General features: G+C 44.4%; 2 protein-coding genes across 4 annotated transcripts; both read left to right on the forward strand.

The window, feature by feature from the left end:
- The first annotated feature begins 202 nt into the window (after positions 1-202).
- On the forward strand, positions 203-6693 carry TMED2 (transmembrane p24 trafficking protein 2). 3 transcript variants are annotated; one of them, XM_072935944.1, is made up of 5 exons: positions 203-459; positions 1542-1734; positions 2121-2141; positions 4015-4122; positions 5223-6693. In XM_072935944.1, the coding sequence occupies exons 1-5, from the start codon at positions 280-282 to the stop codon at positions 5345-5347; spliced, it is 627 nt and encodes a 208-aa protein (XP_072792045.1). In that variant the 5' UTR covers positions 203-279; the 3' UTR covers positions 5348-6693.
- Positions 6694-7213: 520 nt separating this feature from the next.
- On the forward strand, positions 7214-14737 carry DDX55 (DEAD-box helicase 55). Its single transcript, XM_004176416.5, has 14 exons — positions 7214-7370; positions 7570-7620; positions 7706-7792; positions 8377-8468; positions 8569-8631; positions 9220-9369; positions 9957-10146; positions 10293-10375; positions 10746-10877; positions 11792-11884; positions 12502-12616; positions 13313-13481; positions 13796-14088; positions 14492-14737. The coding sequence occupies exons 1-14, from the start codon at positions 7263-7265 to the stop codon at positions 14654-14656; spliced, it is 1791 nt and encodes a 596-aa protein (XP_004176464.5). The 5' UTR covers positions 7214-7262; the 3' UTR covers positions 14657-14737.
- The last annotated feature ends 213 nt before the right edge of the window (positions 14738-14950 follow it).

A 14950-nucleotide genomic window follows, 5' to 3' on the forward strand; every position in this document is an offset into this window, starting at 1 on the left:
AACGCCCCATCCCCTCTCCCATTGGCTCTCGCCGCCACCGCCCCGCCTTTCCTCCCCTCCCATTGGCTGCTCCCGCGCGTGGGTCCCGCCTCCCGCGCCGCGCGGGCGCTGCCTCATCGCCCCGGCGGTGCCGCTGCGCTTTGTCCGGCGGCGGCCGCCGTAGCGCAGCCCGTACGTGGCAGCGGGGCGGTGGCGGCCAATGAGCGGCGGCCCCGTGCGCCGGAAGGGGCGCGGCGCGGGCCGGAAGCGCCGCTCGGTGCCGCCGCCGGTCGCTCCGCCATGTCGCCGGTGCGGGCGGTGCTGGCGCTGCTGGCCGCGCTGGCGGCCCCGGCCGCCGCCTATTTCGTCAGCATCGACGCGCACGCCGAGGAGTGCTTCCTAGAGCGCGTGCCGTCCGGCACCAAGATGGGGCTCATCTTCGAGGTGGCTGAGGGCGGCTTCCTGGACATCGACGTGGAGGTGCGGCGGCGGCGGCGGCGGCGGGGGCGGCCTTGGGGAGCGGGGCCGTCCCGGGGCTGGGCTCGTTCCTGGGGAGCGCGGGGCGGGTGCGGGCTCGGAGCCGCCCGCGGGGTTCGGGCCGGGCCGGAGCGGGGCCGGTCCCGCCCGCCGGGGCTCCGTGCGGCGGGAGCGGCCTCGGCTGTGCCCCGTTCCCTCGGGCTGTGCCCCGTTCCCTCGGGCTGTGCCCCGTTCCCTCGGGCTCCCCGCTGCCCTCGGTGCAGCCTCGGCACCGGAATCAGGTGCTGCCCCCTGAGGAGCGGCGTGCTGCTCCTTGGATCCCAAGGTGTTGTCTCTAATCCGCGTGGTTGGCACCGGGAAAGTTTTGAGCCAGTACTGATCTTCAAGAAGGAATCAAGTCAGGAGATACGGAGTACGAGTTGGTTTCATCGTGCTGCAGAGCACAGAGGTTTTTGTTCGGGATGTCACAGAGGTGGGAGGTGTTGCTGAGAGCCCTTTAGCATTGAAAATGACACAAGGCTGTGACACAGGACAGGGGCCGGTGGCTGTGAGATCCCTTCACGTGTCACTGGTAGAGGGTCAGCAGCAGTTTGGCCTGGTGGGATGGGAACTGAGGATCACAGTGACCCTGAGAGCTCAGAACTCGGGTGTTCAGTCCATTAGAAATGGTGACTGCAGGAACGCCCGACTGTGTGTCTAAAGTCGATTGGAGAATGTCTTTCTTCTTTTCCTTTGTGTTTTCCTTCAGACGTCAGAGATAAGGTTTTCCCTGCAGTTGTTAATTTGCCAAGCAGCCAGGATTTGTGGTTTGCTTGTTCTTGACTGCTTATCTCGACCACAGGAGGCCAGGGAGAGAGGCTTTTGCATGACTTTTTTACCAAGGAGTTTGTGGGGTTTTAAAAAGAGATTTCTGTGCGGGGAGCTGCACCAGTGAGTTGTGGGAGGGAAAGATTGAAGCGTGCCAAAGCAGCCAGATTCCAGATGGTGTTGGTGCCTGTGAGTGGCTGAGTGGCAGCGCTGGGATGGTGCATTTAAACCTCTGTGTTTGCAATAAAAACGTGTGATCCTCTGTTTTCCCCACGCAGATCACAGGCCCCGATAATAAAGGGATTTATAAAGGCGATCGAGAGTCCAGTGGAAAATACACCTTTGCTGCCCACATGGATGGAACTTACAAGTTTTGCTTTAGCAACAGGATGTCCACCATGACTCCCAAGATAGTGATGTTCACTATCGATATCGGGGAAGCTCCCAAGGGGCAAGACATGGAGACAGAAGGTGAGGAGGAGCCCTGGAAGGAACTCGGCTCCAGCTCAGGAGCTTTTCCCTACCTGCATGACTTGGGAACTTGAGTAGGGCTCTCAGGATTCCCGTTCCTCCAGGTGTAATTCGCTGTTCTCCTGCACAGCTAAAGTGGATGTTTTTAGACCTGGTTACACCATTTGAGGCAAAATCACCAGAGAATCCCTTGGCCATCTGCAGACACTAATGCTTCCATCCTTTAGCCCTTCATCAGTGCCATCCTGATTCCTAGTAGGCTCAGCAGTGTGGAGCCTTAGTTGATAAATGTGCTAATATAAAACTTCTCCCATAGCTGTGTAAATGACTGTTTTATCTGCACCTTTTGTCCTGTACCTGTGTTCATCTCTTACACTTTCCTCTAGGTGGTGGAGATACCTGGGATGGTATGTGGACTGCTTTTTGAAAGCTCCTTAGCATCTTGTCTCTGGCACATGTTCATTCACTAACAGCTAACTTGGCTTTTTCTCTGTAACATTGGTTTGGAGCATGAGAATGTCTTTTTAATAAACTACCCAAAAGGTCTGATTCTGAGCAATGCTGAGCACCTGCAGGCTCCCTTTGGCAGGTTTATACCCTGAGCAGCTCTTGGGATCAGGTCCTTGCACTGGCCATGGCAGTTTGTCTTCAGGTGGTTATTTATGGCTGACAAATTTAATCCATTTAGGTGAAATTGAGCTAAAACACTGAACATCCAAGAATGCTGGATGTTTCTGGCAGCGTTTGCTTTCTGTTGCTAAAGGGAATGTTGAGTAAGAAAAGGTTTTGAAAGAAATGCTTGTAGGTTATGAATTATTACTAATGTATCAGGGGAAAAACTCAAACTTGTCATTTGCTGTAAAAAAAAAATTGAATGTATTGCGTAGCAAGTTACAAAGTTTATTTAGAAATTGCTGGCTGTAGCTAGAAAGGTAACCAATTATTATTTTCTATTTTAGTAAGTAAATAACTTGGGCACTGAGTGCTTGATGTCACTTAAAAAGTAGCACATTCCTAACTTTGGATTTGGTTTAAAGACTCACTTAAATCTTTTATTGAGTCTGCATGTATCTGTTGTAAAGAGTATTAGTGCAATAAGACAATTTTCTGAAGTGAATTTTTGGACTGTTTTTAGACTTATCCCTGCAACTGTAGTTTCTTCTCTTACTAATAGACTGCATTTACTGCAATGAGCAGTTGGCCATGAAAATAAGGGATTTGAATTAGGAAAGTGAGCGTGGTTTGCACAACTATTTAGATTTTAGTTGTAACTTGTATGAGTGTTACTCTCTGGTCCTCTCTTTTGACTGTTCCCCACAAGGCGTGAGTTTTGAATAGCTCTATTTTCAGACTGTGATCTGAAACACTTAATTTACAAATAAAACTACAGTAAGGTAGCTTCCAAGTCAACTGTGTCCCTTGAAAGGAAAATATGTTGGATTTTGTGACTTTTAAAGAGAGCTGATTGCCCAGGGCAAGTGTGTGGAATGACACCTCCACCTGATGCTAGAAAACTTTGCAAATGACTTGCCTAATTTATAAATTTGTGATGGACAGTTCTTTGAGTGTGGCTGTATTGAAAAAGATCCTGTGATTGACAGTCAAACCACTAAATCTGAGATCTCTGAGCCTTCCATTTGCTGAACTGTCTCAAGCTGGTTTTGTGCTCCTGGTTTGGTGTTTAACTCCTCTCCTGCTTTCACAACACCACAAGGGAAGGCTGTGCCAGGCCCCCTGGGCATTGTGCTCCCTGAGTGCTGGATTTCAGCTGAGCTTGAAGATCACAGGATGTGATTTTTTGCTAAAGAAAGTGATCTCATAATTTGCCAGCATCATGATCTTGAGCTAAATTCTCAGTCATTCTATTTTTGCAAGCTTAACAACTAGGAAAAGCTGTCATGTTAAGATAGTTTGCTTGGAATATATTGGATGATATATTGGCAAAATAGATATTAGTGTGTGGTATTGGTCTCATGCATTCTTCCATTCTGTTCTCCTGGAAAAGTATGTGCACACTGGAAATGTGGGGTCTGTACTGAGTTTGAATTGTCTCCTCCTGTTTGGGTGTGGAGAAATATTTTCCCACTTGTTAAACACCACAGAGACACATTAGGGAAAGTGGTGCTACAGAGACTGACTTGGCTGTAAGGATAGAAAGTGTTCAGCTGTACTGTCAGACTTTCTGCAGCAGGAAATTACCTTTAACTGCTCATCAATTCATTGAAATAATTTTTTCCAGTCATTAACAGACTTTCTGATGCTTCTGAAATTATTCTGCAGCTCATCAGAACAAGCTAGAAGAGATGATTAACGAGTTAGCAGTGGCCATGACGGCTGTGAAGCACGAGCAGGAGTACATGGAAGTCCGTGAGAGGATACACAGAGCAAGTAGGTGCCTGACTCAGTCAATGCCTGCTCCCCTCTCCAGGGAGCCTGCAAATGGTCATTTAAACATCAGTGTTGCCCTGATTTTTAAAAGTGTTATGTTTTCTTTTATAGTTCTTGTGAAAGTTTTAACGTTCTCATAAAACTTCTTCAGCCTTCTGATAACATTTACCTATTTGAGAGTCAGAGTTCCCACACAATTTCATGTAGAAATATAATAGTTTACATATTTCTCTGTGAGTGGAGAGAAATGATTGATTGATCTTTGGACCAGTGTGGTTGGAGAGGTGGTAATTCCATCCTCCAATCCACAGTCACCTTTGGAATTCTATCAATACCAGATGTTTGAATAAAACTGGATCTTTTTCTCTTTTAAACTTACCAAGCTTCTGTGTACTCATTTCATGTCCAATAGCGACACCTGAGTCCATAAAATCTTTTCCAAGTGACTTCAAAAATAATAATTTAAATCCTGCAGGCCCTGCCCATGGAGTAAAGAATGTAGGTTTTGCTTGCAGTCATCTTTAAATTTGCTTCACCCCGTGTAGTGTGGTTGTTATACAAAATGAGATTTGCTTAAGTGATGTAAATTCTGTACTTGTTTGAACGCTGTATTCATGCAGATACCAGTGATGATATTATTTAATCCATCTACAAGGACATGGTAAACTGTGGGATGGTTTTAAACCGAAAGGCAGGAGGTTTAGATTAGATACAGGGGAAAAATTCCTCCCTGGGAGTGTGGTACAGCCCTGGCACAGCGTGCTCAGAGGAGCTGTGGCTGCCCCATCCCTGGAGGTGCCCAAGGAAGGTGTCCCTGCCCATGGCAGGGGGTGAGAGCAGGAGGCTTTGTTTGGCAGCTCAGAGGCCAGAAGGGTGGGCAGAATAGAGAAGGATGTTGCAGTGTATGGCCAAAGTAGGTTTAAAAACAAATTGTTCAGAAAAATCCCCCTCAGATCTCATCTCTGAGGCTGCAGGGACACCTGTGATGACCTGACACAGACCCAGTGCTTCCTGTGCAATGCTCAGTTTCCCAGCAGCATGTTTTCTGTTTAAATCTTTTGTTACTTACTACTTTTTTCTTCTTTTTTTTTCCCCAACAGTTAATGACAACACAAACAGCAGAGTGGTTCTTTGGTCATTCTTTGAAGCCCTTGTACTAGTTGCCATGACACTGGGACAAATCTACTACCTGAAGAGGTTTTTTGAAGTCCGAAGGGTGGTGTAAGATCCTTCTGTGGTCTCAGATTTCAGTTCACTCTCTACCAAACATCCTGGTCACAAAAAAAAAAAAAAAGTCATTTAGTTTCTGAACCCTCTTTACTGAACTGTAAAACTTATTTGCTTATATTCCTTCCTAGTTAAGAAAAGAAAAAAAAGAATTGTTTTTATATATCTTCTGTAGCAAAAGCTGTGCTGAAATCTTGTCACTTTATTGGCATCATTTTGTTCCACTGAGATCTGCCCAGTCTGTGTGCTAAGCAAGGTCCAGGCAAGCTGCAAACTCTGTAACTCACTCTAGTAACAAGCTGTTCTGTCTTTTCTAACTTTTTTCCCTGTTTCCACAAGCGCTCGCAGTTCTGTCCAGGGAAACGGTACAAGGCCCTAAGGTGACTGTTTGCATCCTTAACCCTGCAGTAGGTGTTATAAAATTGAAATAATCCCTTCTCCACTCACAGAAACTGCCAAGGAAAAGGTTAAAATTCACACCTAGTTGCTATTTAAAAGATAGTCATCAGCAACTGTCTTAATGATATCAACTTCTTCCCAAAGTTCTTTTTAATTAAATAGTTTATACGAAAATGCTTTTTTTTTTTTTTTCCTCCTCTCATCACCAAATGTTCCTGATACGGTTTTTAGTCTCTCAGAGGTTTTATTTGGAAGCCAATTGTGTGCAGTGTCTTGGCAAACACTCGTGAACCCTTTGGCTTTTGCAGGTCCAAAGCTCAGACTGTTTGCCCAGTGCCCAGGGCAGAAATGTTCAGGAAATCTGGATTCCTGAGGCCAAAGGGTTCTGGATTTGGGGGTTCAATCCACGCTATGCAGCCCTTGTATTTAAGTGCAGTGGCAAACTCTGCCATGATCTGATCAGAATTAGCATAATGCTAAATACTGGTGTGTTTTCTTTTTTCAGGCACATGTAGATTTGTTTTTGTATAAAGTTACTTTCCTCAGTTATCTGATGATTGGTTTAAAATTTTAAGAAGCGTCTGATGTGGGTGCTGAGCCAGGATTATGTTGTGACTGATGTATATTAGTTGTAATCATTTTTGGGGGTGGGGTGGGGTCTTTTCCAGGGGGATCCTCTACAAGTAACACACAACAGTTTTGTACAATTAATTTAAAATTTGTTACAGGTTTTCATGTTCCAGGTAAAGTTTTTTCAACCTTGGGCAAACACTTGCAGCAGTTCTTCAGAGAGGTGGCTGTTACACCTTATTGCAACTGTTGTGTGCCAATATTTTTGTGTAAAACACTGAAAATTGAATTCTAAGATGTACATTTGAAAATTGCTCGTGAATCTAAATATGACCCAGGTTCGATAAATAAACAAATTCTTTAAAAAAATAAAAAGCAGCTTTGTTTTTTTTTTTCTTTTTTTTAGGGTTGGTACCTTAAGAAGTACAGATTAAAACAAAGGTGTTTTTATAAATTATTTGTTTAGTAATGGCCATAAACTGAGCCACAAGAAGTTCCATATCAAAGTGAGGAAGAACTTTCCAGGCGGGATTTGTCCTCTGTGCAGACATCCCAAACCCACCTGGCTGTGATCCTGTGTCACCTGCTCCAGCTGACCCTGCCTGGGCAGGGGGCCCGGACTGGGTGACTGCAGAGTTTTCTCACAATCCTAACGATTCTGTCATTCCCTTTCTTAGAATATCGGGAATTTATCCACACTCCATCCTGCTTTGGGGGCAGGTAGAATAAATATCAGGCAGCTCTGCCCTACATCTTAGGGGTAGTGGTGTGGCACAGCGCTGCTGTAAGACGTGCAGAAATACTCACTGCGACAGGCAGCTCGCCACAGAAATGGGAATTTTTGGTTAAATCCGAAGTTTTAACCATGAGGGCGGCGGAACTGAATTGCGGCGGAACGGGCGGTGCCGCGGCTGTTTCCGCCGAGCGGCCCCGGGCGGGCCAAGATGGCGGCGGCGGCTGAGGGCGAGTGGAGCGCGCTGCCGGTGCCGCTGAGCCCGGGCGTGCTGCGGGCGCTGCGGCAGCTCCGCTTCCACCAGATGACCCCGGTGCAGGTGCGGGGCCCGCGGCACGCCCGGGGAAGCGAGGCCGGGCTGAGGGAGGAGAGCGCGGGCGGTGGCAGGAGCGCCTGGGCCGGTGGCGGCCGCGGCTTTCCCACAGGCTCCGCCCGAGCTCTGATGTCTCTGAGGAGTTTTCACCTCTGTGGGATTTACCACCGCTTCACCTGCTCACTTGGTTCTTCTCTTTTTTCAGTCTGCGACCATCCCGCTCTTTATGAGTAACAAAGATGTGGCTGCAGAAGCGGTGAGTGCTTCTCCTTCGTGCAGCTCGTTGTTTTCCAGGCTTCTCTCGAGCTGAGGGAGGGCTGACGCTCTTTCCACTTTCCCAGGTCACAGGCAGTGGGAAAACCTTGGCGTTTGTGATTCCCATACTGGAAATTCTTCTCAGACGGGAGGAAAAGTTAAAGAAAATGCAGGTGAGATTAAAAGACAAACTACTGAGGATGCTTTTGTGATGTGCCAATAAGATTTGAGAACTTCAAGAAAACATCCATAAGGAAAATTGCCCACACAGAGTGACTGTGTGCTCAGCTCTTCAGTGTAACAGCAACAATGAACTTCTTAAAACTTGGAATTAAATTTGGGGTGCTCTCATTGCACTTAGATACAGCTTCTCTGGCATGAACAGAACAGGGTTCTGAGCTGCTGGAAAAATGTCCCAAAATATGGAATACACTGGTACACTGCAAGTGTTGAATGCTTTTTAGCATCCATTGACCTTGAATACATTTTAGTGTGCAGGGAACTTCAGTGTCATTTGCTGTTAAATGTCATTATTAGATGCTGCTCTTTCAGCAGAGATACTTTACACATTGATACAAAGTCTTTCATAGACATTTTGGGATGTTTTTTAATTCTTTACTGTATTTCTGTGGAAATGTTTTGTGTGAAACCAAAGGCTCAAAATTATGGCTCATATTAATTTAGCTTGAAAGGGAGGATTCTGCCCAAATTTTTCTTTTTTTTTTCCTCCCCACAAATTCCTGATTTCTACTTGCAGGTTGGGGCTATAATTATCACACCAACGAGGGAATTGGCCATTCAGATTGATGAGGTGCTGTCACATTTCACAAAACACTTCCCCATGTTCAGGTGGGTGGCCTTCAGCATTTCCATGCCCACAATTCCTTCTGTTATTCATGACCCAACAAAGCTTAAAGATGACCCAAATCTTTCTGTTTTATTGTTTTAGTCAGATTCTTTTCATTGGTGGAAGGAACCCCATGGAAGATGTTGAGAAGTTCAAGGAGCATGGGTGAGCAGTTTGTTTGTGTCTCAGAGCTGTGGTTTTCTCCTTGTCAGGGTTTTCAGCCCAGAGCTGTGGTCCTGCTGGTGCTGGAATGGGATGGTGCTGCCAGAATCTTTTGGGGTGAGCTGGGAAATTGTGGGGCTGTTCCTGGAGTGAGGTGCAGTGTGAGGAGAGGCTCTTATGTGACACCAGCACCATTTATCTCTTGTTTGGGTGAAGAACAGAGCTGAAAAGTGCCTTCAGTGAATATTTCACTTCTCCCTGCTCATTAATTTCCTGGAATTGTTTGGTGCTGATACTGATGATGGAGTTTTGAGGGAGTCCTGCTTGCCCCTTGCTTTTTATGGAGGTACCAAATATTTCCTGCAGCTGATAGCTGCTTTCCATACTTGCTGTTTATATTCCAAAATTTTATTGCCACGGGGGATGTGCTTCCCCCTCATGCCATGGCATGTGAAATATGGCTGCAGTTAAAAGCGACAGAATTAAATTGTTTTAGTGAGGAATGCAGGGCAGGGCTGTGCTGGGATATCAGGAGTTCTCCCAGATTCCTCACCCTGTAGTGAGGGAATTGCTGTGTGTGTGCACCAACAGTGGCAACATCATCGTGGCCACCCCGGGCCGCCTGGAGGATCTGTTCAGGAGGAAAGCTGACGGGCTGGACCTTGCCAGCTGTGTGAAGGCTCTGGATGTGCTGGTGTTGGATGAAGCAGACAGACTTCTAGATATGGGCTTTGAAGCAAGGTATTGAAATAATAAATTCTGGTGGTTCTTCTGCAGTTTTAAATGAGTTGGTGTGTGATGGATGTGAATGATCGTGGCCTGCAATGGCCTCCAAAGTTAATTTGCTCTGTTTTTTTTTTGAAATTTCTGAATTTGTTCTTTCATCTTTGCTCTGTAAGTACACAAAGCAGTTGCTAGGGGGGAAGAGAATCAGGAAATGTGGAGCCTCAATGAATATGGAATTTCCTTTATTGAGATCTATGTTAGCCTATCTCTAGTAATGCTTGGTTAAATATCACTATTTGTACTCTAGAAATATAAATACATTTATATGTACTTATATTAAAGTACATATACTTTAATGTATAAAACACTTAAAACACTTAACAATTTAACCAATAAACACTTTAACCAATAAAACACTTTAACCAATAAAACACTTTAACCAATAAAGTTTGATCTCTGTTTTCCCTTTCTCTCAGAGTTAAGATAATTATTTCAATAGAAGTTTGACATGTGATAACAAAGCCTAAACTCCTTTCCAGTGATGAAACCTCTTCCTGAGGGAAGCCTCGTGACAGTTACATTTTCCATGTGCTTGCTTACAGCTTGAATGCCATTCTGGACTTTTTGCCCAAGCAGAGGAGGACAGGTCTGTTCTCAGCTACCCAGACCCAGGAGGTGGAGAACCTGGTGAGGGCAGGGCTGCGGAACCCCGTCCGCATCTCGGTCAAGGAGAAGGGAGTGGCAGCCAGCAACACCCAGAAAACCCCAACTCGCCTGGAGAACTACTACATGGTGTGAGCCTGGGCTCTGACCGAGCTCCCTGGCCCCTCTCCCTTCTTCCTGGTTCCATCAATCAGATTTAAATTTTGACCACTTAGGATCACGTTAACAGGAAAGCCAAAGTCCATTTTCTTATGTTTTTCTTTTGCATTTTTCAGGTCTGCAGAGCAGATGAAAAATTTAACCAGTTGGTGCATTTTCTTCGGCAGCACAAACAGGAAAAACATCTGGTCTTTTTCAGGTAATTGTGTTTCATTGTGAGAACAGTTTGATGTTTCATTACCTAAATTCCAGAGCTGTGCCCTTTGTTGCAAAGGACACAATTATTTTCAAAGTGATTTTGAGAGCTGTTTTTTATAAAATGGTGCCTAAAAAAAAGAATAATCATTGCTTCATGTCAGAATCGTGTTATTAAGCAAAACATAAATTTAATGCATTTTTAAAGTAAGACATTATAGATAATTATATGTTAATTATAAAAATTATGTGCATGTTTTAAATAAAAACAGTGTATATTTTTGAAAGAGCTTGGGAAACTCTAGCTTGACTTTCTAAACCTGATTAAAAATGCAGCAAAACCTTTTGCTTTATGCCTGTCTTTATCACAACAGCACGTGTGCCTGTGTGGAATACTATGGGAAGGCTCTGGAATCCTTAATTAAGCAGGTGAAAATAATGAGCATCCATGGGAAAATGAAGCACAAGCGTAACAAGATTTTCACAGAGTTCCGGAAGCTCCCAGGGTAAGAACGTGGGAATGGGGTAAACCAGCCCGAAGCAAAATAGTGAGGGGGAGGTGGTTGTGTCTGACTGCTCTTCTGCTGCCTGGTGTGGAAGGGTGGCTCAGGTGAAGGATGCTCCAGGCTGGTTCTGAGTCACAAATTTTGCTGCGGTACACAAAGTGTGACTAAAAACAAAGGGGAAATGTGACTGGAGCATCTGCACCCTGCTTCAGATAATCCATGTGGCAGCACAGGAGGTGAGCACGCTGCCCTGTCACTTGCTACAATCACACATTAGCCCTGATGTTTAAACAAACTCATAGCAAAAATAAGCTTTTCCTGATGAGCAACCAGAGTAGAAACCCAGGCTATTATTTTATTTGTAGATGAACAAGAACATGGCAACACAGTGCTGTAACCTACCCACAGGAAAGTGTTCTTTGGCAGCTTTGCAGGATGCTGTTAAGAAACTCTTCCCTCATCCAACTGTCATTTTTGTTATTGCATGGGACCTGAGTTTTATCATTTTGTATTGTGAGAAAAATAATTACCAGCAGATTGTAAGAACAGCTGTTGAAAAGGACAGCATGGCAGTTCTGCTAAAATTGTCACTCAAGTCTTAAGTCTTTTATTTAAACATTTATTATAGTGCATTCAGCTGTGGTGGATGCAGTGCTGATTTAAAATTTGAATTTTAATGGAGAATTAATTTGTCTTAGAAATGCAATATAAATCAAAATAATTTTCATTATGTTATTTAGAATTTTAGTTGGTGAAACCTGCAATTACCTTATATTTTGTCTCTTAAAATACCCCAAATGTTTTAAAATGTTTTATTCCTCACTCTCCGGTGAAGGTGCAGAACACACAGCTCTCAGGAGGCTGGCTCTTCTCAAATGACAGGTTAATAAAAATACACTTTTTCTTCTTGCTAGGGGCATTTTGGTGTGCACAGATGTGATGGCCCGTGGCATTGACATTCCAGAAGTGCACTGGGTGTTGCAGTATGACCCACCCAGCAGTGCCAGGTACAACTTCAAATCTTGGGATCCTTTTTCTTTCTCTGTGGTCTTGTTACTGTGCTGCTCAGGTCTCAGGAACAAAAAACTGCATAAAACACATTTAATCACTTCTGGAGGTTAATCTGACAGAACACAAAATAATGCAGGAGCAAGGGAGGCTGGAACAGTGCTGGTTTTGTTGTCACTGCTGTGAATTGAAATGACTTTGTGGTGTGTAGGTGTCAGGGGAGTGATCATCACATCTGTGTGCACAGGTGAGTCTGGGGTAAGGCTTTGTGTGAGAATATCAGAGAAAGAGTGAGAGATGGCACTGGAGTGAAGGAGAACAGAGATGAGAGCAGGGACTGAGCTCTTCAAGGAATTGAAAACTCACAGAAAAGGAGCTTTTCCATGGATTTTAACTTTTGCTGTCATAATTCTTCCTACAACTTGCTTCAACTTCACTCCCAAAACAGACACCCCTTGCTTTAGTCTAAAAATTGAGTGGGATTGCCACAGGTCTCTCGTGTTACACTTTGCTAATTCCTGTTGGTTTAGTTTAGTGTTTTCCATCCCACAAGATTTTCCCTTTTGCTGCCCAGTGCTTCCAAACCCAGCTGAGCTCTCCTGCCGGGTTCTTTCAGTGCCTTCGTGCATCGCTGTGGTCGCACGGCGCGGATCGGCAACGTGGGCAGTGCTCTGGTGTTTCTGCTTCCCATGGAAGAATCCTACGTTAACTTCCTCTCAATCAACCAAAAGGTGAGTAGGCTTTTATTCTACCCCAAAGCAGGAAGGAGTAAGGGCACAGACTTACTGATAGGAGCTTTGAAATCAGAATTTGTAGAACTTGGGGTCATACATGGTAATACTTTAGCAGAGATGCAGAATTAAAAGACAAGAGCTCCTTATTAATCAACAAATACAGCTGGAACATGAAATACCAGTGGAACATGAAGCTCCAGTGTTACCCACTGGGTTTGTAAGAGGAACATGTGATGCAGTGAGTAAGGAAAGGCCTTTTGTTCCTAAGGGTGTAAACTGAGCATTTGCAGGAGGGCAGTGCTGGCCTACAGTCCTGCCCCAGGCCTGCCAGCAGCAGCTGACACCCTGCAGCCTCTCTGCTCTTCACTTACAACTCCTAAAATCTCCCTGCCTGCTCCTGCCTCTGTGGGATTAATTGTGTGAATTCTCTGGAGATCTCCTAGTCAGACCAGAGCTTGATGAAGCAGGAGATGAAGATGTTGCCTCTGTGGAGCTGCAGTGTGAGAACTCTGCTGGGCCAGGAGCTGCTGTGTGGGGCTGGTGGTCAGCTCGCGTGTTGGAGTGACCAAAGGGAAAGGGGCTCAAAGCTGACAGAGGATTAACTGTGCAAGAAAGGTGTGTTTGAGGTTTACACTGCATTCAACATCACTTGGTTGAATTTTCCTTTGGTCTTGTTTATTTTCTGGTTCCCAGTGTCCCATGCAGGAAATGAAACCGCAGACAAATGTGTTGGATCTTCTTCCCAAGCTGAAGTCCATGGCTCTGGCTGACAGGGCAATGTTTGAGAAAGGGATGAAAGCCTTTGTGTCTTATGTCCAGGCTTATGCTAAACACGAATGTAATCTGATATTCCGGATCAAAGGTAATTCCAGCAGGCCTGGTGTCCCTCACTGTTTTTCTCTGATAACAAAAGTATGGTGGTGGTGTGCAAAAGCTTCAGCTTCTGATTTTTGATTTCACATTCACTTCCTGCACCATCAGATTTTGACAAAACTCCTATTTTTTTCAAGCAACTTGTTTCAAGAGAAAACACTCAAAGTGACTTAGTATTGTTGCTAGTATTAAGGTATAGAGTGCAAACAATACATTAAAATAATGTCGACTTTTTTTTTCTTTCTCAGTTAAATAAACTTTTTATCCAGCAGAAAACTGACTTCATAATCTTTATTTCAACAGATCTGGATTTTGCCAGTCTTGCCAGAGGTTTTGCATTGTTAAAAATGCCGAAGATGCCTGAATTAAGAGGAAAATGTTTTCCAGACTTTACTCCAGTCACTGTCAATACAGACTCCATTTCATTTAAGGATAAAAACAGAGAAAAGCAGAGACAAAAGAAATTAGAAGAACAAAGAAGAGAAAGAGAGGAAAATCAAGGGAAAAAGAAATTTGTAAAGAACAAAGCATGGTCAAAGCAGAAAGCCAAGAGGGAGAAGAAAAAGAAAGTAACAGCTAAAAGGAAACGTGAAGAGGTAATTGTGTCCATTCCCTTAAACCCCAAGTGAGTGCTGTAGTCTTGCCACTGGCAGAGAGCCTGGGATTTTAGTGTGGTGGAACTGATGGCTGTGAAATAACCCTTTAGTACTTGGACAAGGAACGCTTAAAAAATGATAGAGGTTTTTCAAGCCAAACACTAAAACAACTTCTCAGCACTGGTGCTGGTCAGTAATTTTATTTCTCAGAGGTCTGAAGATAATTTTGTCAATTTTCAGCAAGTGTAGCTGAGAGTTACAGTTGCTTGGGTAGGAATTGAATATTAATTCCTGCTTGGGTATTTCTGGCAAACTCTGACTTGTAATCTTCTCTTGTGTTCAACTGTATACAATGAAAATCTTTTGGTGTTGTGTTTAATTTGTTGTTTTCAACTTCCAACAGGGCTCTGATATTGAAGATGAGGATATGGAAGAGTTGCTGAATGACACAAGACTCTTAAAAAGATTAAAAAAGGGAAAAATTAGTGAAGAAGAGTTTGAGAAGAAACTAACAGGCAACCACAGGTTCAAAGCAGAAACTATTGAGGACGTAGAATCTGAAGGCTGACAGTTACTCTAACCATATTTTTACATTAAAACACTGCTTATTTCAATAAAATCAGATTTCTATAAAAAATAGAGAACAAAATACCTCTATAAAAAGAGAACAGAGCTGATCTAATGTCTTCACAGAGAGACCTGGCACCCCTAAAGACACAGAGCCTGCAAGTGTTGAGAACAAAGCTAAAAGCACCACTCTGGTGTGGCAGGAGCTGCAGGTTTCCATCAGCAGCCTTGTGCATGTTGTAATTTTGTTTTTTTCAAGTACGTACCACAGATCAGTAACAGCACACCTAAGAAT

The sequence above is a fragment of the Taeniopygia guttata genome, chromosome 15 (genome assembly GCF_048771995.1).
Source record: "Taeniopygia guttata chromosome 15, bTaeGut7.mat, whole genome shotgun sequence".
Taxonomy (NCBI): domain Eukaryota; kingdom Metazoa; phylum Chordata; class Aves; order Passeriformes; family Estrildidae; genus Taeniopygia; species Taeniopygia guttata.